The 25,047-nt window shown below is 44.4% G+C and overlaps 1 protein-coding gene across 1 annotated transcript in view; it reads right to left on the bottom strand.

The window, feature by feature from the left end:
- The window catches only part of eml2 (EMAP like 2), a 68,257-nt gene extending 44,194 nt beyond the window's left edge, over positions 1-24,063 (bottom strand). Inside the window, exons 1-4 of the mRNA XM_063204939.1 lie at positions 23,953-24,063; positions 9,239-9,424; positions 8,576-8,702; positions 6,422-6,526 (exon numbers count right to left, since the gene is read on the bottom strand). Coding sequence (XP_063061009.1) covers positions 6,422-6,526; positions 8,576-8,702; positions 9,239-9,424; positions 23,953-24,022 — 488 coding nt within the window. The 5' untranslated portion in view covers positions 24,023-24,063. The remainder of the gene's footprint in view (positions 1-6,421; positions 6,527-8,575; positions 8,703-9,238; positions 9,425-23,952) is intronic.
- Positions 24,064-25,047: the final 984 nt, after the last annotated feature.

The following is a 25,047-nucleotide window of genomic DNA, read 5'->3' as shown; positions in this document are numbered from 1 at the left end:
CTTCCTGGGTTGGTATGACTGCCCTCTTCTTCTTTCATTTCATGGGACCACACCCCTCCAGGCCTGTGCTACACTGGTGTGCTACAGTGTGGTAAAATGAAGCACGTTGCTGCCTGCCGCAGGCTGCGGACCTGTCAGACAGAGAAGGGGGGGGGGGGACTGCGGCTTCATGTTGCTCGGCTACACACACGCACACACGCACAGACAGAAAGAAAGAAAGAAAGAAAGAAAGAAAGAAAGAAAGAAAGAAAGAAAGGGAGATCAACCTCAAAACCTCAAAAAGAAAGAAAGAAAGAAAGATAAAAAGAAAGAAGAAATGTTTGCTGTGCACACAGGCGAGACAAGTTGGCAACTGTGAACAGATGACTGGTGGTTACCTCATCTGAGAGGCCTTTTGGAGAGGGGAGTTGGGTGGAATGCAAAGTAACTCTGTGTGATGTGGTGTTAATTCAACACTAAGATAGTACTCTGGGACCACATACATTCAAGAAGGTGTTAAATTGACTCTGCGTGTTGAATTAACACTGCATTTTCTTGCTGCTGTATTTGATGCAGCGCACTTAAAGTGGATTACAGTGAAAGGATTTCTTGCGGTTACCTTGATGAAAACCAGCGAGCCCAGAGCTGAGTAGATAAAATATTCTCTCATCTTGCTGATACAGCATAACATATAAACATTAACCCTTTATTCTGGTGCACAGACAGAAAGTATACACATGCATATACACACAGACAGACAGACAGACAGACAGACAGACAGACAGACAGACAGACAGACACACACACACACACACACACACACACACACACACACACACACACACACACACCACACACACACACACACACACACACACACACACACACACACACACACACACACACACACAAACACACACACACACACACACACACAAACACACACTGGCCTGGTTTGGGCTCAGATAAGACAAGAGCCAAGAAGATCTGCGATGCCATGTTACCAATACCTTCCATCGATTTGCAAATCCGGGAAGTACGACGCTCACACTGATGTTGTTTTTGTTCAGGGACAGACACACCCCATTTCAGGCTTCCATGGAAGTCATGATATTGAATTAAACCAACACTAAGATGTTCTAGACTTCAGGCTGCAGGCTGAAAGATGAACTGTCTTGTCTGATTTTCAAACTACAGGCCTCACTCCTCCAAACTCCATGGTGTGGTTACAGCTAGAGGGTAAACCCTATTACACCATGTCCTAACTGCAAGCGATGCGACCCACTGCAAGCGACAGAATTGGTTCCATGCATGGAATTCGTGGAATAATCTTGTAACGTTATAACCTCAAACCAACAGTCAACTTTTCAAATAAAGAAGCAGCCAGCGTGTCGGAAGAACTTTTTAAAAATGTGTGTATGCAACACTGTTTGAGTCCAACTGAAAATAATGGAATGGAAAGGAATTTGTCACTTTTAGTCACTTAAAGTTACACACATCTTCTATTTTTTTTCTTTTGTTATAATGTGCTCATCTCTGTGGTACATGCCAGCTCGACTCCTGCCAAGGTGAGCCATCTGCCCTATATATGCATATGGTCTTTATCATTATGGGCCATAAACGGCCTGTTTCAATAAGGAAGTCAGCCCGTTTTATCTCCTTATCATCACCATGCGCAAACACTGGACAGGCTATGACAGATGCGCAGTTTGTTTCAGCCAGAGACGGTACCAGAGGCAAGGACAGAATACTGCACAGGCCTACTGGGCCCAGGCCAAGGCCCAGGGGCCCTAGAGGCAAGCGGGCCCTGAAGCCCAAGTCTCTATATTTCCATTCTCATCGCATTTTTAACAGCTATATTTCCAACATTTTCTCAGAGGACTACCATACACCCAACAATATAGACTCTTGTGTCTGGCCTAAAACCCTGAATAGTTTAGTACATTAGCAGCACTCATTGAGAGGGGCCTGTTTTGTGGTCTGGCCCAGGGGCCCATGGAATAATCCGTCCCTGACCAGAGGAAATGGATATAATAATTCTTTGTAGACCAGACATGACAAAATGTTTGGCAAGTTATTACCACCATTTGTCGTACTAACAAATCATAAATTGTGTCATTCGGAACATGATTTTCGGCACCATGTGTAAGATCTTTCCAGCTTTGAAGAAAGCCAAAGTTTAATGCAGACAGATCCAGCACTCTCTTGTTGCCATGGCACCACTACCTTCAGACGCCTTTCCTGTTGCTCCGGCCAAACTGTATTAGACTTAATGATACAAGGGCACAAAACAACTTACACATTTCAGGAAGTTCAGGGATCCCACCTCCCCCCATTGTTGTTTTACTGTTGGTACATCAATCAGGAAATTATAGACCAAACTCTTAGCCTTCAGCATAACAACTCTGCCTTTTAAAAACTCTGGACAGATACTGCATGCAGTAGAGCCTCCATTTTAAGTTACATATTTCTTGCCATCAACTTGCAATGTTTGGAGCAATTGTTTCCTACAGGTATAGCCTACAGCAATCAAACCTGCAACTCTAGTAAAGAAGCTACAGATCACAGACCACCTGAATCATTTGGCAACAGTTTAACAACCACCTTTTACAGCAGAAACTCCTGGAATGGATGTCAATTACAAGCACCGCACTGCAGTGTAACAACAAACGCACAAATGGCAAATTTGGCCAGAGGCTCTTCCATCTACCCACCAAGTCTGCACTTGTTGTTGACACTGAAAGACAGTTTGCATCCATAACCGGCTTTCACACAAACAACACCCCTGTATGCAAAACGAGACAATGACAGGTTGAAGCGGCGTGGGTGTCCGGTTTCCTTCAAACGTTCGGGTCAGTTACCTTCAGCCATTTTGCATTGTGCGCACAGCTCCACCCACATGAATGGTGGCCTTAAATTATTCATACAGGCATAATGCTACTGCTGCCTCCAGACCTCTTCTGTCAACTAGGAGACTGAAAAACATAAACAAGTACTGGGCGGAAAGCCTTCCACACCCACACATATGCACAAACCATAACTTCAACAACAATCAGTGATAATTTGACTTAATGAACCAAAAGCCTCTCTGACAAGGACAGGGCTAAATTATATTTCCATTAACCCCTTAAGACAAGGCATTATAAATTAGCTGATGACAATGACCAACTCGTAATGTATTAGTAAAGGCCCCGTGCACTGTCACAGTAGTGTAGTACTATAGTAGTTGACTTTCAATGTCTATTACAGGGTGCCACAGGAGGTACGGCGTGCATTAAGGGGCTAGGAATGTTTTGGGCCACTATTACAAATCACAAAACGGTACAGTATAATAATTGTTAAACATGTTATTTACTGTTAACTGTTTAATGTTTAATGTTGTGTGTAGTGTACAGTGTAGTGTAGTGTAGTGTAGTGTAGTGTAGTGTAGTGTAGTGTAGTGTGGTGTAGTGTAGTGTAGTGTAGTGTAGTGTAGTGTAGTGTGTAGTTTGTTATAGGCATATTCTTTGCCAATAATTTTGGTTCTTTGTGAACAGATCTTTGCAGAGGTTCCATTCTCAGCAGCACATTTCACTCACACAAACACATGCAGCCACGTGCAGTCATAAATAGCCACGGGACTATGATACAGCATTATGGTTAGCAATTGAGTTAGAATTCTAACCGCAACATTTTTCAGCCCATAATGCATTTCTGGCTCTGCATGGTTGCATCCGTTTCAACTAGTCGAATGAAGCCGTTGTCACTCGGCAGCCATTTTGTCTGTGTCTGTGTCTGTGTCAGATTCTATTCATAGAGGAGGCCTGTGTGCTGATTAGTGAGACAGGAGCACAGGTGAGACACATGTCAGGCGGTGTCTGACAGGTAATACGGCTCCATGCCAGTGTGTGTGTGTGTGTGTGTGTGTGTGTGTGTGTGTGTGTGTGTGTGTGTGTGTGTGTGTGTGTGTGTGTGTGTGTGTGTGTGTGTGTGTGTGTGTGTGTGTGTGTGTGTGTGTGTGTGTGTGTGTGTGTGTGTTATTGTATACATGATGTTAGAGGCTGCTTGGTATAATGTCAGGCGAATAACCTAACCAACACAATGATACATTTTCTCCGCAAGCGGGCTTTCCAATCCAATTAAATGTCTGCAGAAAAAATGGACAAGGGAGGACAGCTAAACCTCTACCAAAGAAACAGAAACAAGACAAAAGGTGCCCGATCCCTCTAGGTCGAAAACCAATCTAACTTTTGCGGTGAGCTTTTGGTTTTTATTTCTCCAACAATAGGTCATGACTGAGCAATAACAGCATATAAGCAGGGCGCCAGGTATCAAAGCAAGGATAAAGTCTCAGCAGCAGCAACATGCACTCTGTTACTGGATCTGGCACTGGTCATGGTGGCCTTTGATTTTTTTGTCTTTTATTCTGGTCTCACAAAAAAGCATGTAAGAAAAGAACGTATGGATTAGTTTGACCACAGGAAGAACAGCGCTCCTGTAAAGGGGAAGCTGACGTGTTGTCAATAAACAATCGATAAACGATCAATCTGGTTTCACTGTGGCACTGCTTTTGGATTTATGCTGTTTTAATGGCATTTTGGCTTGATCTTGGGGTATGGGTCATGGTCTTCTTTTCAGAATTCATTTACTTTTCTGGTCTTTCTTTATTGTTGGCTGTAGAGGAGCTTGGCGCAGATCTTGATGAGGATTGGCCTTGGGTCTGTTTTAATGTTATAATGAATTTCTCTCCATTTTGTGCTAAATGAAATGTGCGGTGGCTTTGACATTATGGTGATTTATAGGAGCTTTGGCTTTGTTTTGGATTTTGCTTCGTGTGAGTATATGACATATACTGAGATCTCGTCCCGATCTGTATCACTCTGCTGCTCTGTCCTCTCCATATCCACCCCCACACGTGGGCGTGAATGGAAGCTGCATTTATTGTAATGCGTATTTATAGAATTGAACATGCTCTTGTTTACTTTTCTCTCTTGGTTGTTGTTTGATGGGCTATAATGTGCATTGCGGTTATGAAAATGAAAGGTTGTTTTGGAGGCAGGTCTTTACAGTAGACAATACACTGTCGGCAGATGAACACAATAAACAGATAGAGCCTAATGTTTTGTGATAAGGCTGTATATCTTAAGTTGTGAATTGAAGCTGACAGTATCCCAGTGTTGCATAAATGGCAAAATAATTTCTATAATTTATGTAATTATAATAACTACAGTATTCATATTTGCTGCCAGTTTCGCTGAGGATAAAAACTCTTCTAATCCAAGCCAACAGATTAACTTGACTTGAGACGAATCAGACAAAGATGTGATTTTTCAGAAGGTGTTAAAAACATCCCTCTTGATGGACAGTTGTCATGGCAACTATGGTGAATGATGATGGATCTCTCTGGTGAATGACATTTTAGAGTTACATGTCTCTCCTAGAGTTACTTGCCTCATCTGAGAAGTCACCAGTTGGTCTCTCTCACCTGACAGGTGTCTCACACCTGTCTCTACCTTGATATGCCCTTCACTTGTCCCTCAACTGATATGTCAACTTTTTCATGTGATGTTCCCTGCTGGTCTCTCTCAGCTGAAAGGTAACTATTCTATCTCCCACCTCTCCTATCTGTCTTGCCTGAGCTGTCACCTGCTGGTCTTTCTCACCTGAGAGACCACCTATGTGTCTCTCACATCTCCTGAGATGTCATGTGTTAGTCTCTCTCACTGTCTCCTGTCTTTCACCTGAGATGCTATCTGCTGGTCTCTCTCAACTGAGGTATTACATGCTGGTCTCTGTAAGAATGTAGGTGTTCGGCAAGGTGGATGGAAGTTGACGCAGAGACAGAGTTTGGTCAAATGTTCAAGAGTTTACTGAGTTACCCAAATCAAATACAATACAAGACAGTATTTGGAGAAGGCGCGTTCTGGCTCTCCGATTGTCTGCAAGCTGGTTTTAAGGAAAATGTCCCCCTACTTCTAATTGGTTATTCCTAAGTGTCCCCTTGTTTATGATTGGTTCTCTTTAACCTGTCCTTCAGCCCTATCTTGTGGTCACCTAACCTTACTTGACAGTTTTGCGAAATATGATCTGGAGTGTGGTCAGGATGTATTGTGGTTATTCAGGCCCAGACATCTGCTGGTACCAAACTGTGTTTAGGGAACTTACTACATGATGTCTGGTATCGGTCTAAGATGATCTATTAGTTGCTCAACTGTTCTGTATTTTAGCTGTACCCTGCAGTGCCCTCTGCATAACCTTGTTTGACCTTTTTCTGTTAGTGTATGCCCTATGCCAAAGCTTACATGTTACCTGCCTATATTTCTATTATATTTTTATTATTCCTACATCTCTCTTACCTGAAAGTTCACCTTTGTGAGTGTCTCTCACCTTTCCTGTCTGTCTCTCACCTGAGATGTCACTTGCTGGTCTCTCTCACCTGACATGTCACCTGCTGGTCTCTCACCTGTCTCTCTTGCCGCCACAGGAGCTGCTTGAGGAGGTTGTTCGGCTGCGGGTGTCCGTCAAGTCCCTCCGTGAGGTGGACAGACGCTCCGTCGACATGCTCTTCCTGAACAGTGACCACACACACCAAACACACACACAGAGACGGATGTGAGACTACGGCTAGTTTGGGAATAAAAGAACATTCAACAAACTGAAAAATGGCACACCAACCATACTGCTAGTTGGAAAAAATGCTGCATCACACATCACACTCACACTAAACACACAGTACAAGACACACAATAGTACTAGTGGTGGGGTAGAAAAAAAGGCAGAAAAGGAAATCTGGAAAGTTGCAAAGTATAGTTGATAGTTGACACAGAGAAGAATAGCACACAATGATGGTTGTGAGACTTACTGCTTGTTAGAAATAGGAAGAAAATAACAGCTGGCAACAGCACATTTGCCTATAGTCACAGAAACATATACTGAATTTTATCATACTTCATTACGGTGATTTGGAAAAACTTACTGTAGTTTGTTTTAAATCCAGGACCTGGGAACATGGCAAAACCAACTACGTATTTGTGCACAGGTCTACTATATACTAGTCTGTTATATGGGTAGTTTTGGAGTCATCATTGACAATGACAATGACAAAAAATTCCCCATTGTTCAATGGAATCATCTTTCATGTGGGTTAAAAAAAGATGGACAAAGGAAGCGAGCATTATGTAAGCCGATATATGTGGCCGTGATATTAGCTTAATGGACCATAATAAGGTTTACACATTCTCTCATCATTTCCTTATTCAGCACTGATAACACAGTATAGACCCCTTTAGAGTTTGTCAAGAGGTATGACGTAATTTGGCTGCGTGCGCACCGCTGCCTCAAAACCATGCTCCATTCACTTGTACAGAGACTCGACAGGTGTTTTTTCCGAAATAAGATAACGGATGCTCGCGCTAACCTCAGATATGCAGTGGGCATCATGGACACAGGTATTCCTGGCGATGTCATCAGTCCAGCCAGTAGTTTACAGTAATGTCTTGTAACAAGAACCATCTCCTATGCTTCTGGAACAGCCTCTTCCCTCTCAAAATAGCATAACAAGTGTACTTTTCGGAATCTCTATTTTTGATCAACGTACACGCTTCAGAACGGCAGTTTTTCTCTCTTTAGTGTCTGCACTGTCACCCAGTATTACATACAGAATCACCACTCCCCATTTCACCCATGCCTGCTGTTCTCCTAGTGGCCGCTGTCTAGATACGGCTCTGAGCGCAGCAGCCCTGCCCGTTCTTTCTGAATGGAGTCTGCACTCACCCTAGAGTGAAGTACCACCCAGAAAAGTGGAGTCTCTCGTAATATCCTCACAATATCTCTGGTGTGTTTTAGTCCACGATGTGCACGCATTCATGAGGACGTTGACTCTGAACGGGTCTATTAGTACTGTATTGTGTTCAATAGCACCTCCTCTGGTGACAGCAGAAATAAGGTGACTGCAGAAATGACCTAGCCACTGTAGTCAGAGTAGTTTTTAATGTTCCTTCTGAATTAATGAAGCATCTCTTCTCTACTCTACTCTACTCTACTCTACTCTACTCTACTCTACTCTACTGTAGCCTACTATACTATACTCTTTTACTTCAACCCTACAAATGCACATAATAATCAACACAACATGGAAAAAACAGAAATGGACTAGAAATTCACTAAGACTGCAGACCTCCGCCAAGAAAGCTGTTTGATAGAACATTTGACTATGTTGCACCGTAATTTGTTCAAATCTTTCTGCCTTGTTTTTGTGGAGTTAGAAACTGTAATGTCAAAATTCGCCCTATCTTTTATAAAATTCCTGGATCCAGATTGTGATCTGGATCACCCCCAATTTTGAATAACTTCCGTTCATAAAATCCGTTCATAACTTTGTGAGTTATTCTGCTGACAGACAGACAGACAGACAGACAGACAGACAGACAGACAGACAGACAGACAGACAGACAGACAGACAGACAGACAGACAGACAGACAGACAGACAGAAAAAACAACACGACCGAAAACATAACCTTGGCTGAGGTAAAAACAAAATCAAATGGAACGATTATAGAGAAAAGTAAACATTGAAATGCATATCACAGCATACATTGTCGTCTTCTGAGCACTCACCGCTTGATGGACATGAGGACTTCCTTCTTGGGTGAGGAGGGGGAGGAGGGGAAGCCCCCCAGTCTCTTCTGCTGCACGTAGCCATTGCTGATGGGCTTGGATGGCAACGCCTGCAGCAGCTGACGCACTGGAAAGACAACTGACAAAATTAAAGCCACAAGCTGTAATAGACATTCAGACCAACTACGTTATTGCTGCATTTAAAAAACAAAAAAAAGACATAGGTATGGTGTTGTCATGTGTTGAACTCTGACTTTGGTGGGTGCAGGGTGGCGTGGTCCCACCTGTGTCTGCTCCTTGCAGAGCACAAGCCTGCACAACGCGTCGACCAGGACATATATGAATTACATTGCATACACAATGTCACAAACTGAATAATGGTGTCATATATTGAACTCTGACCTTTGGTGGGTGTGGATCGGCGCCTGTGTCTGCTCCTCGCATAGCCTGAGTCAGCGCAATGCGTCGGCCAAAGAGGCCACACGTCTCTCATCCCTCCCTCCATTATTTCCTCTTACTTGCTATCATATATTGAACTCTGACCTTTGGTGGGTGCGGGTGCGAGTCTGTGCAAACGGTCAGCCAGGACATGTATGGCGTACACATTGAATAGATGATATCACAAACAAAACCGGATAATGGCATGATAAATTGAGCTCTGACCTTTGGTGGGTGCGGGTCTGCGCGGTCCCGCCTGCGACTGCTCCTCGCAGAGGCCGAGTCTGCGCAGCGCGTCGGCCAGCGCGGCCTTCAGCAGCTGGATCTCGTCCTCCTGTAGCTGCAGACGCTGCTCCAGGTGAGACAAGCGGTCGTCCACCTCCATGTTGCTCCCCGCAGACAGGTGATCATCTGGGGTGAAGAGGGAGCGAGAGAGTGAGAGAGAGAGAGAGAGTGAGAGAGAGAGAGAGAGAGAGAGAGAAGAGAGAGAGACAGAGAGTTAAAGAATTATAGTTTGAATTTATATTATTTGCTCTAGGTGAGACAGGCCTGCAGACCTTCTTGGAGACCAGCAGAGGGCACAAGAGTGATTGGGGAGGATTTGGGGGTGAAGAGAGAGGGGGGGGTAGGTGGGGCAGGCATGTGATCATCAGAAGGGACGAGAGAGAATGGGGTGGTGGAAGAGGGAAATGTTTGGAGAGAGAGAGAGAGGAGAGGACGGAAGCATTAAAATATGAATTTTGATTAAACCATATAACCGGCTCCCTGCTGACAGGTGCTAATCTCAGGGATCGAGAGAGAGAGAGAGAGAGAGAGAGAGAGAGAGAGAGAGAGAGAGAGAGAGTAATAAAACAGAAAATACAAAAAAGATAGTAGAATGTAATATATCCGATAATCTATTTAATTAGTTTATTAAGACACAGTACAGTACGGGTGAATACCTGAGTTTGAATTGCCGGGGGTACGAACTTACCAAACGATATGGGAACCAAGACCTGGTAACAACGGCCCACCCCCATATATAGCTTGACTGGGTGGTACTGATCTATTTACATACTTGATGTAAAATGCTGCACTACCTGTAAAATCAGGGTGAAAACAATTTATTCTATGTGTAGACTGAGGGGGTTCAAAACCCCAATTCAAAGTGCACACAAAGGTACACAAAAAAGGCGGTGTGGAGGAGGAAATGAAAGATGGAGCAATATCCAGTAGGAGGCGGTGGAGTTGGATGGGAGGAGGTAGAGGCATGTCAAAAGAGGAAGAGAACAGAAAGGGGTGAAGTCATGCATAAAAGAGGGATGCACACAACAAAAGGAAGGTGAGATATAGAAACGTGTAGGAGGAGAGAAAGATTAAAGGAAGAGAGAGCGCTAGAGGAAGAGCGGGCTGGGTGCTTTCTAAAGGAAGCAATAATTTCAAAGCAAGAAAGAGGTAGTGAGCCAGTAGAGGGGGGGGGGGTTGATGATGAGAGTAATAATTTAAATGAAAGATGAGATGGGATAACGGTGGGAAGTGTCAGAGGGAGAGAGAGCAGAGAGAGGGAGGGAGGGAGAGAAAGTGTGAAAGAAGGATAGAGGCGAGTAGCAGGGGATGAGAAAGGGACAAGTGCAAGTGTCCAACGGAGAGAAAGAATAAAGAGGAGTGACAGAGAAAGATGGGTAAAAAAGAGGCATATGAGAAGAAAGGATGGAGAGGCAATCATGAAGGGAGAATGATGGATACATAGGTGAATGAGAGGTGAAAACAAAGAATGAAACAAGGAAAGGAGGACATTGAGAGGAATGGAAAACGAGAGAAGGAATATCAACAGTGATGCGATGAGCATGAGAGGGAGAGGAAGAAGGAGAGAGGACAAACAAAGATGGAGGGATAGAGAGGGAGTGGCGAAAGACGGATGTAGGGAGGAAAGTGGGATAGAGAAACAGGAAGCATTTTACATCTGGCAACAATACAATCATCTGTATTTGCATCTGATATTTGACTGAGTTTTGCATGAGATTTTGTAGCTCTATCCTCACCAGTGTGAGACCCACCAGTGTGTATCGTACAGTAGGCCTATTTTGGTCTTTCTCAACAGGGGCTCCAGTGCCCCCCAGGGGGCATTTGGGAGCACTAAAGGGGCGTTGAGAAATGATCAGCTGAGAGTGGTCAGTGCTTAGTTGCCAATGGGGTGCATTAGTCTATTTTATTTTTTAATACTAAGGGGGGCGTTTGGATAGCCTGATTATCATAGACTTTCAAATCTCGATTCTATTTGAAGCAACGCTGCTGAAGGTGTTGCGTCACTAGAAGGGCGCAGCCTGGCTAGCACTTGGAGGATGATGAGGCCAAGGGAGCGTTTAATTAAAGAAAAGGTTCACTGACCTATTTGAACAGTAGACCAGTACAAGACTGCTCAGTACCGCTCAGTACAAGACAGACAATAACACATTTAGCAAAGGCCATTTGTGCATTTTATTCATAAAGATTCAAGCTTTCCTTTCAGCTAGCATTACTGTACTGTATGTTGTATTGTTTCCACCAAACAGTTTGGTTCTGCAGTTGATCTAGGCTTGCGCGCCATCCTACTTCCGCCAAGAGATTTGGCTCCGTGAAATTGTAGTATTATGGGGTGGTCAGTACCAGTACCATTTCATCTCTCTCTCTCTCTCTCTCTCTCTCTCTCTCTCTCTCTCTCTCTCTCTCTCTCTCTCTCTCTCTCTCTCTCTCTCTCTCTCTCTCTCTCTCTCTCTCTCTCTCTCCATGCTAGATGGATCAATTATCAAGATCAGCCAATCATTTAGTGCTAGTTCATCATCTTCCTTTATGTCTGACTGTCTGAGAAATGCTTCATTTCGCTCCCCAGGGGTCTATTAACACACAGCCAGCTATACAGCCAGCCTGCCTCACAGCTACACAAATACACTTCTACACAACCACACAGCAGACACAGCACACGGCTACACAATCACACAGCTACACAACCATACAGGACACAGCACACACCTGCACAACCAGCTACACTAATACACAGCCACACACAACACAGGCACAAAACTACACAATCACACAGAAAACACCTACACAATCACACAGAACACAACTACACAACCACACAGAACACACCTACACAATCAAAGAGTTGCACAACCACACAGCTACACAACCATACAGGACAAAGCACACAGCTGCACAACCACACATCTACACAAATACACACACAACATAGGCACAAAACTACACAATCACACAGCACACACCTACACAATCACACAGCACATGCCTATAGAGTTGCACAACACCACAGCTACACAATCACACAGCTAAGCTTACACAAGCACACAGATACACAGGACACAGCTACACAAAGACAAAGCTACCCCACAGATTTTCTTGTATCTAGTTCACAGACCGAGGAAGGCAGAACGCCGAAACGTGTCTGTGAAATAAAAAAGTCAAATGCATGGTGCGACCTTCTCTTACTTTTCATAATGATTTGGTCAGCACCCTAAAAAGAATTAAAAAAAAAACGGTTTGGGTGAAGCCTGCTCCAACCTCTGGCTACACAACCACACAGCACACACAGAGCACAACCACACACGACACAGCTACACAACCACACAGCCACACAATCACATCACACAGCTACAAAATCACAGCACGCAGCTATACACAGCCATGCGTTCCTATTCCCATCCCGTTTCCCAGCTCATCTCAAATATCCCCTGGGCATCTCAGCAGGGTTTGTTTAAGCTATTCAAGATGTCACGGTCCTATTAACGAACCAAATTAAGATAAGAATGATTAGGCTACTTAAAAATCACTGCTGGGCTGTGCAGTGAAAATGTCCCTGTGCAAATTATCCCCTGCCTTTTGGTTTTCTTAGTTATCACCTTTTGCCGTTCTTTCTTACTTATCTTATGTATCTAAAGGTCTCAACTGCAGTTTGAGATTGTTAAAAAAAGACTGATTTCAATGTTATCTGCCTGATCTGCTAAAGCCTGATCTCTGTTTGAGTTTAATCAGACACTTCTGTCTTGGCCCATCCTGTCCCCTTATCTCACGCCTCATTTCTTTCCCTCCACCACCGTGGGTAGCAGACAGGGTCTCCTCACTGTTCTACCATTAAGGTTAAGATCATGCAGTATTATAAGTTCATCCTCTGCGTGGGTTGTTCGTGTAATGCAGAAACCAATGTCATGGGTAAGCGGTTAGGGCATCAGACTTCCATATTCCACTTCAGTATCCCGAAGGTTGCTGGTTCGACTCCCGACCCACCAGGTTGGTGGGTGGATTAATTAACCAGGGCTCTCCCCCATGCTCTCCCCCATCCTCCTCCATGACTGAGGTACCGTGCCACTGCACTGCTCCCTTGGGGCGCCATTGGGGGCTGCCCCCTTTGCATGGATGAGGCATAAATGCAATTTTGTGGTGCACAGTGAGCACTGTGTGCTGTGGAGTGCTGTGTCACAGTGGCAATGAGAGTTGGTTTCCCAGGTGGGCTTTCACTTTCACACTTTCACTTATTTCAGTGGACAGAGCTGTCCTCTGGAAATGTGAATGAGGGGTGAAAAGAAAGAATGAATAATGGAGAGGATGACATTGACAATGGACAATCACGGACAAGCACATAGATGAGTTGCGTATGAGAGGGAGAAGGGGCAGAGATAGAGAGGACAGAAAGGATGAGGGGATGGAGAGAGTGGTGAAAGACAGATGTAGAGAAGGATAGAGAAAAAAGGAAGCAGTGTACTGTATATATGGCAACATGCATATCATCTAAATTTGCATCTGAATAAGTTGATGCTTACACTTTTACTTGACGACATATGCATATGTCATGACAGTATCATAATAGTGTCAAGATAGTGTCATGACACAGTCATGGATCATAAACATAAACATACAAACATAAACAAACATAAACATGGAGTCATAAACATAATGTCAATGTCATAAACGTTTTCTGGTCATGAAAAGTTGATATTTTTAGGGTCGTCTTTACCATAACCAAGTGTCACTTTATGGCAACAGTCATAAAATGTTTATGACATTGACATAATATGTATGACACGTCCATGACTAAGTTACAGCACTGCTATGACACTGTTGTGTCATACCTATGACGCCGGCATCAAGTGAAGTGTTACCAGATGTCTAATGCAGCAAAGTCCTCTATGTCAGTGGACGGGGCAGTTCTTGGGACAGCCTGTACTCTCTAGCGCAAACATATCATTACTATGAAATAATGTTTCTCATCCTCTATTTCCTCTTAGTCAAGATGGAATAGCTCACAAGACTGACACTCCACATGTTAAAAAAAACTTATAAATGCTAAATAGGCATACTCATTCTAGTCTTATGTTATACTTGCACAGCCTGTTGTACTGCCTGCCCCAAGGACACTGCAGTGACTTTCAGTGTTTAGATGCACAGGTGCCTAAACAACACAATAATACATATTTTATACCAACGTATGCCCTTTATACTCTTCTAAATATGTATGCTTTTATTACAGCAAGTTGCACTGCCTGTGCAGTACAGCGTGTCGCATAGGCACAGATGGGATGAGAGTGAGACAGAGGAGTGTGTGGGTGAGATGAATGTTAAACACATGATGCTGCTGAGAGTACACTGCTGGACAGGGCACTGCTCTCTCTCTCTCTCTCTCTCTCTCTCTCTCTCTCTCTCTCTCTCTCTCTCTCTCTCTCTCTCTCTCTCTCTCTCTCTTTCTCTCTCTTTCTCTCTCTCTCACTCACACACACACATCAGCTAGCGGTTTCAAATGTGAACAGCCATGCTGACGTGTTCCAAGATCCTGTGTCTTTCCTGTTGTTTCTCTGAATCTCTACGCCCTCTCATTCTCTCTCTCATTCTCTCTCTCTCTCTCTCTCTTTCTCTCTCTCCCTCTCTCACTCACACATTCACATCAGCTAGCGGTTTCAAATGTGAACAGCCATGCTGACGTGTTCCAAGATCGTTCAGGTCACTCTGACAGCAAGCCATTAACCTGCCTGCATCACACACACACACACACACACACACACACACACACACACACACACACACACACACACACACACACACACACACACACACACACACACACACACACACACACACACACACACACACACACACACACACACACAGAGAAACCCACAAAAGTCCACAGAAACCCACCGAACAGCAGGGCCAGATTGGCTACGATATCAGCGTCAGCAACAGATTTGCAAGTGAGCGCAAACACTCATCATCTCTCATCATCACTTTTTAAAGAGGATCATTTATCGCTGTCTCTGTTTCTCTCTCGCTCTCTCTCTGTCTGTGACCGAGCAAGGACCACACATGCTCCCTGGGCGCCCTCCACTCAGAATAACTAATGATTAGGGTCTTTAGCATCTGACACACACACATGTGTGTGCACACATAAACACACCCAGACACACACACACACACACCCACGCTCGCAGGCGCGCGCGCACACACACACACACACGCGCGCGCGCACGCACATGCACATGCACACACACACACGTGCGCGCGCATACACACACACACACACACATCACAGTCTTTGACGATAGCTGCAGGTGATGGTTGCATAAAAAGGCTCTAGCATCCTCTCACATAGTGGAAATGAGCTTTGAAAGGCAGGATAGAGAGAGAGAAAAAAACAGAGCAAATGCTAGATGAAGGGAGATATAAACAAGTAGATGAGGGGGTTGTAGAAGCCCAGGAGGAGAAAAGAAGACATAAAAAGGTAGAGGTACTGCATATGCAACAAGAGGGAGGTAATAGGCAGAGACAAGCAGGCGGTATGAGTGAGAGTCAGAGAGTCTGAATGAATGAATGAATGAATGAATGAATGAATGAATGAATGAATGAATGAATGAATGAATGAATGAATGAATGCATTTATTTGACTATCCTTGATATAAAACGTCTACCAGCAAACTGAACCATGCAGTACATACACACAGTACATACTGTACTAAAACATTAAAAAGACGTTTAGACTTGAATAAGATGTGTTCTGTATGAAGAGGCAGTGTGTTAGAGCCATATACTGTACACTGTCAGTGCAAGATGCTGAGTGTGTAAGATGTTGTGCGTGAAAGTCAAAAACGTGCGTGTGTCAGAGAGATTGAGGCTGTGAGTAACAGTCAAAAATAATGTGTATGGATGTCAGAGAGTGTGTGTGAGTGTGGAAGTCAAAGAGTGTGTGTGAGTACTACTGTATGTGGTGTGTTTTGGAGTGCAAAGAGGGTGTGTGAGAAGCGTGCGAAAGGCTGCGTGTGTAAGGGACTCACAGCCTGCGTGTGAGTGTCGGGGAGAGAGCGCATGAGACATGTCGGTGCCTATAAAAGGTTGTGTGTGTGTGTGCGTGTGTGTGTGTTGGACACCTGCTGAAATATTAATCTATCCCCCCTTCCTCGTGCCAATGACCGACCCAGCAAGCGACTACTCCACACTCCACACCACTTCCTCCTACCTGCCATGCCAGAGAGGACTCAGCTCTGTCATCCAGTCACTCAGTCAGTCCTGCTGTCCGGCTCTTCTCTCACTCTCTCTCTCTCTTCCACTTTCTCTTCCTCTCTCTTCCACTCTCTCTCTCTCCCACTCTCTCTCTTTCTCTTGGTCTCTGGGGGATTTTTTCCCAGAGGGTCCAGAGTCCCAGGTGGAGATGCTGCTCTCAGCCAGACCTCCCCGAGAAAGAGGAGGCGCCTGTGGGTTGGACCTTCACCACCCTCCCCTTCCCCTCCCCTCCCTTCTTTTCTCTTCTCCTTCTTTTCTCCTTCACACACACTCTCTCCCTCTCTGGTCTCTCTGTGCTTCTAACTCTGTGTCCCTCCCTCTCTCGCTCTCTCTCTGTCCTCTCTTTCCTCTTCCCCCTTCCCCCTCCTCTTTTCTACCACCCCCCCCCTCTCTCTCTCTCTCTGTCTCTTCCATCTACCTCTCTCTGCCCACCCCACCCCATGTGTTCTCATAGGAAGAGAGGGGAAGGAAGAGGAGGATAGGAAGAGAGAGGGGAGAGTAGGGAAGAGAAGAAGAGGGGAGGGGAGAGAGCGTGCCCAGTAACAGGATACCCCTCCCTTGAGTCAGCTTTCGGTACCGTGGCTGCTGCTACAGATACAGGCAGATGGAGGGAGGGATGGAGGGATGGAGGGATGGAAGGAGGGGCAGAGAGGCTGTAAGCAAGGAAGAGAAGGGATGGAGAGAAGAGGGAGGAGAAAGAAAGACTGGGCAAGGAGGGAGGAACATGGAAAGTGAATTAGTGCTGCACGTTAACGAGAGTGATAAGCGAGAGATAGAGAGAGAAAGAAAGAGAGAGAAAGGGTGATGGAGATAGAGAGGGACACAGTGAGAAGAAGATGACAGAGGGATGGAGAGAGTGCTGCTAGCAGATAGAGAGATATTGACCGGGAGAGGGGGGGTGGAGAGAGAAAGAGCAAGAGGACAGAAAGAGAGAGAGAACAAGAGCGAGAGGGCAAGATGGGAGAGCGACTTTGAGAGAGCGAAAAATAGACATGGAGAAAGAGAAAGAGAGGGAGGAAATGGAGAGAGGGATGGAATGGAGAAATATGGGGAGGTAGAGATGTAGTAACAGAGCAAGAAAGAGGATGAGACAAAGAGAGAGAGACAGAGAGAAAGAGAGAGAGAGATGGTATGGAGAGAGAGATGTTAGAGAGAGAGAGAGATAGAGCATGAGCGAGAGAGAGAGAGAGAGAGAGAGAGAGAGAGAGAGAGAGAGAGAGAGAGAGAGAGAGAGAGAGAGAGAGAGAGAGAGAGAGAGAGTGCTACAGTACAGTGAGGTGGGCAGGGCTGTGTTGGCATTGGTCCAGATCGCTGATCGCTGCAGCAGCCAGGCACCACCAGGAAGTGCTAGGGCAGGCTGCTTATCAATCTCCTCCATCACTAACACACACACACACACACACAGATGCACATATACACACACACACACACACGTATGTGAGCGCGCACACACACAAATGCACACAGACACACGTGTGCACACACACGCATGCACACATGGTTGAATCTGTACACACACGTGCACACATGGATGCACATAATGTCTGTACCTGCACACGCACACGTACAGACACAGTGGACACGCTCAGACACAGACACAGACACACATACACACACACACACACACATGCCGGCATTCCACATTGAGTCAGCAGAACCACAGCAGTGTCATTGTTCTGGACTCTGATGTGCCAGAATGATAGCGCTTGGCCTGATGGCTTCAATCACACCAGCCCGCTGAACACAGTCCATTGTTATGTCCAATAACAGACGATAACAGAGTCGTAACTAACGCTATTGTGATTCATTTATTTCCCTTTTTTATAAAAAACTGGTTTAGCCGGATCACACCGCATTCACGAATAAAAAGTGCAAAACATAAATGAAAACTTTAAGTGTGCAGACATTTTTTCTTTCTAATATAAAACTGGTTAAAAAAATATCAAACCGATTTCATATCATAAAGCACAGTTTTTGTCTAGAATTTCCTGAAACGACCTTTCAAAACATCCATTCACACCAAATAGAAACAAGAAAGATCGCTTATTGGAGGACGACTATTCACTGTATCGTGTGCATAGCTGAAAGTGGACTTTGCCCTTCTTATCCACTAAAGTCAATTATGACAGATGGCTGTTAGTCCTGTCAAAACTGACACGCAGTTGTCATGGCATAAACTGCAGCCTAGAAACTAGAAACATTTATCCAGTTAACAGGACAAAGTCCCAGTTCTAGACATTCCAAAATGCCCAAAAGTTTTTTTTAAATTGTTGGACTACTAGCCTACATTCTTTTTTAAAAGAACACCCAACAGCCCTGTGAAGCCTGTATTGAGGTTCATGAGTCATAGCCCAAAAAGATTGATTGACTGATTACGCACAGTATAGTCAAATGAACAAAAGGAGATACAAGCTGTTTCTTTTTTCTTTTGGGTGGAACTATTTACGTAATTGACCTTTGGTTAAGCCACATCCCAGAATGTTGAGTGACCTATCACAGTGCAGCAATGAATGAGCTCCCACAAAGGTCGGCCAGTTTTTGACAGTGTTCAATTGACTTGAACAAATGTAGGATCTCTTGTTTACCGTTTGGATATTTTTTAAAGCAAATTGGCCTCTCATTTACAAGTAAAAGCGCATTTCAAAACCCATGGTTTTCAAAATATCCCATTTCAGGGGCTAAAACTCACCTCTCACAATGGAGTTTTTATTTTTATCCACCTGTTGTGTTTATACTTCATGTAAGCGGATAAAAGTATTCTCATACAAAAAATACCCACGTAAGTGTAACCAGCACTTCATAGTCTCTTGCTGAAGAGCCTTCTAACCCTCGTCTCCCTAGCCAACCATCTGCCACGGCGACCACATGCACAGGTGGCCAATGGGCTTCAGCAGACAGGCAGCTGTCACCCTAGTCGCTCTGGCCACTGGTCCGGTGTGCTGTCAATATGGCTTACAAGTGTTGAGCAGAGTTTCTGGTTCAGGAGGGGTAGTGTTAGGGCTATGGAGGCTGTTCAAGGAGGAAAGACACCACACACTTTGTTTGTTTGAATAAATCCAGCATTAGCAGTGTGTACACTGTACAGTATCTTTGCTCCTTCAACAAGTAGACACCCCACTACCTGCTCCTCTAAAGTTATCCCTGGTGGGTGTTGATTTCCATCTTCAGTAGGCTATGATGGCCTCCAAACGTGTGTCGTTCCACCAGTGGAAAACTTTAATAGGCCTACTGGGTTGAAAAAGGCTTTACTACTGTTTCTGCATCACACAGAGCAGTTAGTAATACATTACAACTTGGTCGTTGCCGTTATGGTAACTGCCAATTTCTAACATGGGCCATGTGTTAACACATTAACAGGCTACTGGTAGTTTGTTTTGACTAGGCAGCACATTTTGATACAACACTGATCCGGATGTGGCCCAGGTCTGGCCCCAATGTGACCCAGGTTCGGTTGACATCCGTGGAGCCGTTCCAGGCGATCAGTGGTCCCCAGGAAGTAGCTTAGCCGGCTCCCATTGAGCCAACTGCTTTGCCAGTCTGGGTATTGCTTGCTGATCGCTAAGGCCTCTGCACTCACCCACAAACACACACACCTACTCACACATGTGCCAGTATACACACACCTACAAGCACACACAAATGAGCACACACAAGCACACGCACACATACAACCAAATGCAAACGTGTGCAGGCACGTGCAACCACATGCACACGAACACGCACACACACACACACACACACACACACACACACACACACACACACACACACACACACACACACACACACACACACACACACACATACGCACAGACACGTCACACACACAACCACTTGCACACACACACACACACACACACACACACACACACACACACACACACACACACACACACACACACACACACACACACACACACACACACACACACACACATACGTACACCACCATCAAGTACAGTAGGTCAAGACTGGAGCAGCTATGCAGGACAAGATGAAATGTATCTGTAGGCAGACACATTTAAAAGTGTATCTGTAGGAAGACACAGATCAACATGGAAATTGGATTTAATGTGTGTGTGCGTGTGTGTGTGTGTGTGTGTGTGTGTGTGTGTGTGTGTGTGTGTGTGTGTGTGTGTGTGTGTGTGTGTGTGTGTGTGTGTGTGTGTCCTTCACATTGGTGGCTGTGCATGCTGCAGCCCTGTGGGCTCTGATAAAGATCCTTCACCATGCCAGACCGCGCAGATCAGACGCCATGCACTCATCTCCCATCTGGAGCCAGCGTTGCCAGATTGGGCTGTTTCCCACCCAATTGGGCTGTTTACGGTGACCGTTGCATGTTAAAAAAGAGTATTGGGCGTAGGGTATTTGTGTAGATTTATGGCCATAGAAATCAATAGAATTTAGTTCAGATTTCGGTGATTCAGTGCCTCCAGGCACTTTTCGAGCAGCAAATTATCAGTTACAGTACATCTGGCAACCCTATCTGGAGCTACTAGTGACAGGACCAAAACGCCTGAGGCCATCACAGGCCAGGACACAGGAGTCATCTTACGGTAGGTATCACATGAGGTGCAGTGCATTTACAGTATACACTGCCACACCAATGCGGTTAGTATTAGTGTTACTATGCGTCCCTCTTCTCCCCACTCACACTTTAGTTTCATCTTCGTGCTCTGTTTATAAGGGGGGTTCCCTTCCTCACTCTAATCCAAGGGAACATTTGGAGAGATTTTAAGCATTTCTCCTTGCTCTCACAAGTATTGGGACATACTACACTTTAAATGTTAGGGGCAAAAACCAAAGCCAGTAGGCTATAAGGGTCAAAAACCAAGTCAATGTTAGGACCAAAAAACATGTGCAAGTGGTAGTAATGGGACAGAGCCTTAGTGTTGGGTCCGTGTGTTATGTAATTAGGAGCGTTGAGTATACATATAACTAATCATTTTCTACCTTTGACCTTCTATTCACCCATCATTTCATCATGAGATATTGACAGACACCGATGTGACTTCTCAGCCTCCTGCCTTGCAACACCCTATCATGGTCATATCTGTATGTTCACATATGCAAGGCTCTTACAACATACTGCAATACAAGTAAAAATTTACAGACATAACCATCTAATACAAAAACTATAGGCCTAGGCTACCTTGTCACACAAGAATGGCATGTGGATGAATATGAAAGTCAAAATGCCGTTTACTACAACCGTAAGAAGCCCATATGTACAACAACAAACTTCCCTGAAGACTTTGGATGATTTTTCTAGCAGTGTTGTCGTGTTTTGTTTTGTTATGATGCTGCAATACTGTTTACAAAAACATCATACCCCATCCCAGCATTTTCACCAATAACCAGCCAGAGTTGTGTGGTCATGTTTTGCATCTAGACTACAACCCACAACACACAGTAAGGGCAAACTCATTGAAACCAAAATGCACACTTTGTGAATACGGCTATCTGATCTACACCAACTCATGGGATAAGCACACACTACGCTTATGCTGTAGGGTGAACTAAGGTAATTTGGGACATCAGCCAAAGTGGGACAAATAAGGTTTTGGGTTGTTTTCTTTCTAAATATTAGCAGCCAATCACAAAATGGGATGTAATATTGTTACTGCAACTGTCATGTATAAGGAACAATAATTTTATTTGGTGTTAAGTATCATAAAAGAAATGAGCAAAGGTTTGAAGTGACAGTGGATCCAACACTTGTCAGTTTAGCTAGCTGACATGTCGATTATGCTATCAGATCATAAGGATATTATGGCTGAATTAGTGATTATATGGTACAAAATATGATTGAAATATTATGTTGTTTTACTAAAGGTTTAACTCAATATCAAAACATTTACACATTTGTCTTTACTTTATTAAGGAGACATACTTTTAGTAAGTATAGTGGAGTGAGCTAATTTGGGACAATATTTTAAGCTAAAATGGGACAGTTTTCTCATAGCAACAGAATGGGCTTCTGTTAGCTGTTAGCATAACATATTAGCACGCCATAGGCCTGTATTGTAATATGCATCCCACATGCTAATGGCCATGGCCACAGTCACACATGCCATACTCCTTCAATATTCTCTTGAAATGGAAATGTTTCAGGGATGTTATATCATTTTTTAAATAGTTAAGATCCTAGTCTACTGTTAACAAGAGAAAAACGATATTATTCTTCAGTTTGTGCAAAAATAATGATAATCAAACAGACTGTCCCATTTTACATTAAAGGGTGTCCCAAATTGCCATAGCATTTTCTCACAACGAAGTTGGTGTCTCACTGTCTTTAAATGTTAATATATTATAAAATATCATACTTCAAAAACTAATTCCTACATGGAAATGTACCCAAGACCCATATGAAGACATACAATTACTAAATGTTGGTGTATTTTAAACTTAAAGTGGGTTTTTTTTGCGATCTACCAAAAGTGTCCCAATTTACCATAGTTCACCCCTATGTCTATGGGTGTAAGTGTAGAAAGTTCAAAAACACATGTGCCCTGTTTCACCACATCCTGAGCTGGCAACAAGCACCAGAATCCTGCCTTTCCAAATAAATAACACAATCTCTCACAATAGTCTCACAGGACTCACCCAAACAAACAGCAAAAAATGTAATTAGAAAATCGAACACAATATTTGGTCTCGTCAAGAGGTAGCCTTGGGATGTGTGTATAAAAAAAAAGGAGAGAAGAAAGAAAAACACATTGAATACCTTTTAATTATAGATAATAATTTTAGGTAAGGGTTAACGTTCGGCGAGAAGGTCGCTACCGTGGAATAGCAGCACGACAGAGAGAATCTTTAGACCCCGACGCGGAGCGGAGGGGTCTTGTTCTCTCTGAAGTGCTGCTATTCCACAAAGCGACCGACTCGCCGAAAGTTAACCAGCTTATTATATGGATATACTTAAATGATTCACACATGCGGGGACATTTAGACCTATTTAATGTTAAGATTGTTGCTGCGCAAAACAAAACAGTGCAGTTGTGGAACACCGCTAGGCAACAGCTAGGTAGGCTAGCCAGGACAACAGGTGTTGTCTATCACAGCAGCTGATTAGAGTGACAAAAGACCGGACCCCCTGCGGAGTGATATGAAACATTCGCTTTAGCCACTGACTTGTATACAAGCCATTGGCTTTAGCAGTGAACGTCTTGTTGCCATTGACAGCGGTAGCCAGGACAACGGGTGCTGTCTATCACAGCAGCTGATTAGAGTCTTGTTGAAAAGTCGCTTTAGCAGTGAAAAGTCTTGTTGCCATTGACAGCGGTCTGTTATAGACCAACCCGTCCGTTATCGAAAAATAACAGACGTCCGAACGTTGGGGAGCCCCGTTGAAATGAATGGAGCATTCGACAGATGACGTCACAACCATATAATAAGTACCAGATAATTCCTCTTACCTTCTTTGCCAGAAAGCGGGCGGCTCAAAATAACATTTTCTGGCCAATGAGGGAACCCACTGTTCTCCATTCTGCAAAGCCTTTACGCACGCCAGTTGCCAACAGACCCAGCAAAGACCGTAGCATGAAAATATGTTTCACCCAGCCATTCATTCTGTTTTACATTTATGCAAATGTAGCTGTCCGTCAAAGCATCTGGATATCACATCACTGCCTTTTACAACTCAGCCGGGATAAAGTTAGCTTAGCGTATAGAGGGTATGGTAATGCCAACCAGTGTTGTCCAAAATTGAGGTGTTAATTGCAGAGGCAGAAATAACAACACTCGTGCAGTTGTCCTCATATGACACGTATGGAACTATAGCCTACACTGATATGATGTGAAGATCATTTGCATTGATAACACTGCCTCGCTCCGCGCGACACCCGGTGTTTGTAGGGAAATTCAAGTCTCACTCACCGTTGCAATATTGTAGCAAGAGAGATGCGTTATCAAGGCTTCCGCACGATGCAACCCTTTCCGACATAGCTGTCAGGTTTTTTTTGCCCGTTCCCCTCTCCTTCTTGCCGATTCCCCCAGACCCCGCTGTCCTTCACTTTCTCCTCATCCACAATAACCAGCTTGTGTCACAACACCTTCTTCTCACATACAGCCGACCAGCCAGCCAACCAACCTACCCCCCAGCTGCTACGCGACTCAGTCAGTGGCACTACCTGCGTGTCCGTTACCATGGCAACATCCTCACTGTCAACCTTACCAGCGACCAACCACTCTCATCTCAGCCACAGGCGCGCACGGGTTCGACTCGTCTGTGCATTAGAAATAACGTCATAAAAAGCCATTGGTAACATAAGCCTAATAGGATGGGATGTCACAAATATGTCGGTCTTGGCAGAGGGTAGGGGCTTAACCAAGTATACATCGACTGCCTGTGGTTTGTGGGTGTCAGATGGCTAGCTTACTACTGACCAACTGTAAACTGATCCCTCTCCTTCTAACGTGTCCCTGTTTCTTTGCCTGTTGAGTTAAAACATGTGCAGCATAGGCTTTCAAGCCATTGGCTGAAGAACCTTATTGCATGATTTCGTGCAATC

The sequence above is a fragment of the Engraulis encrasicolus genome, chromosome 8 (genome assembly GCF_034702125.1).
Source record: "Engraulis encrasicolus isolate BLACKSEA-1 chromosome 8, IST_EnEncr_1.0, whole genome shotgun sequence".
NCBI classification, from domain to species: Eukaryota; Metazoa; Chordata; class Actinopteri; order Clupeiformes; family Engraulidae; genus Engraulis; species Engraulis encrasicolus.
This window is presented reverse-complemented; position numbering and strand designations above follow the sequence as displayed.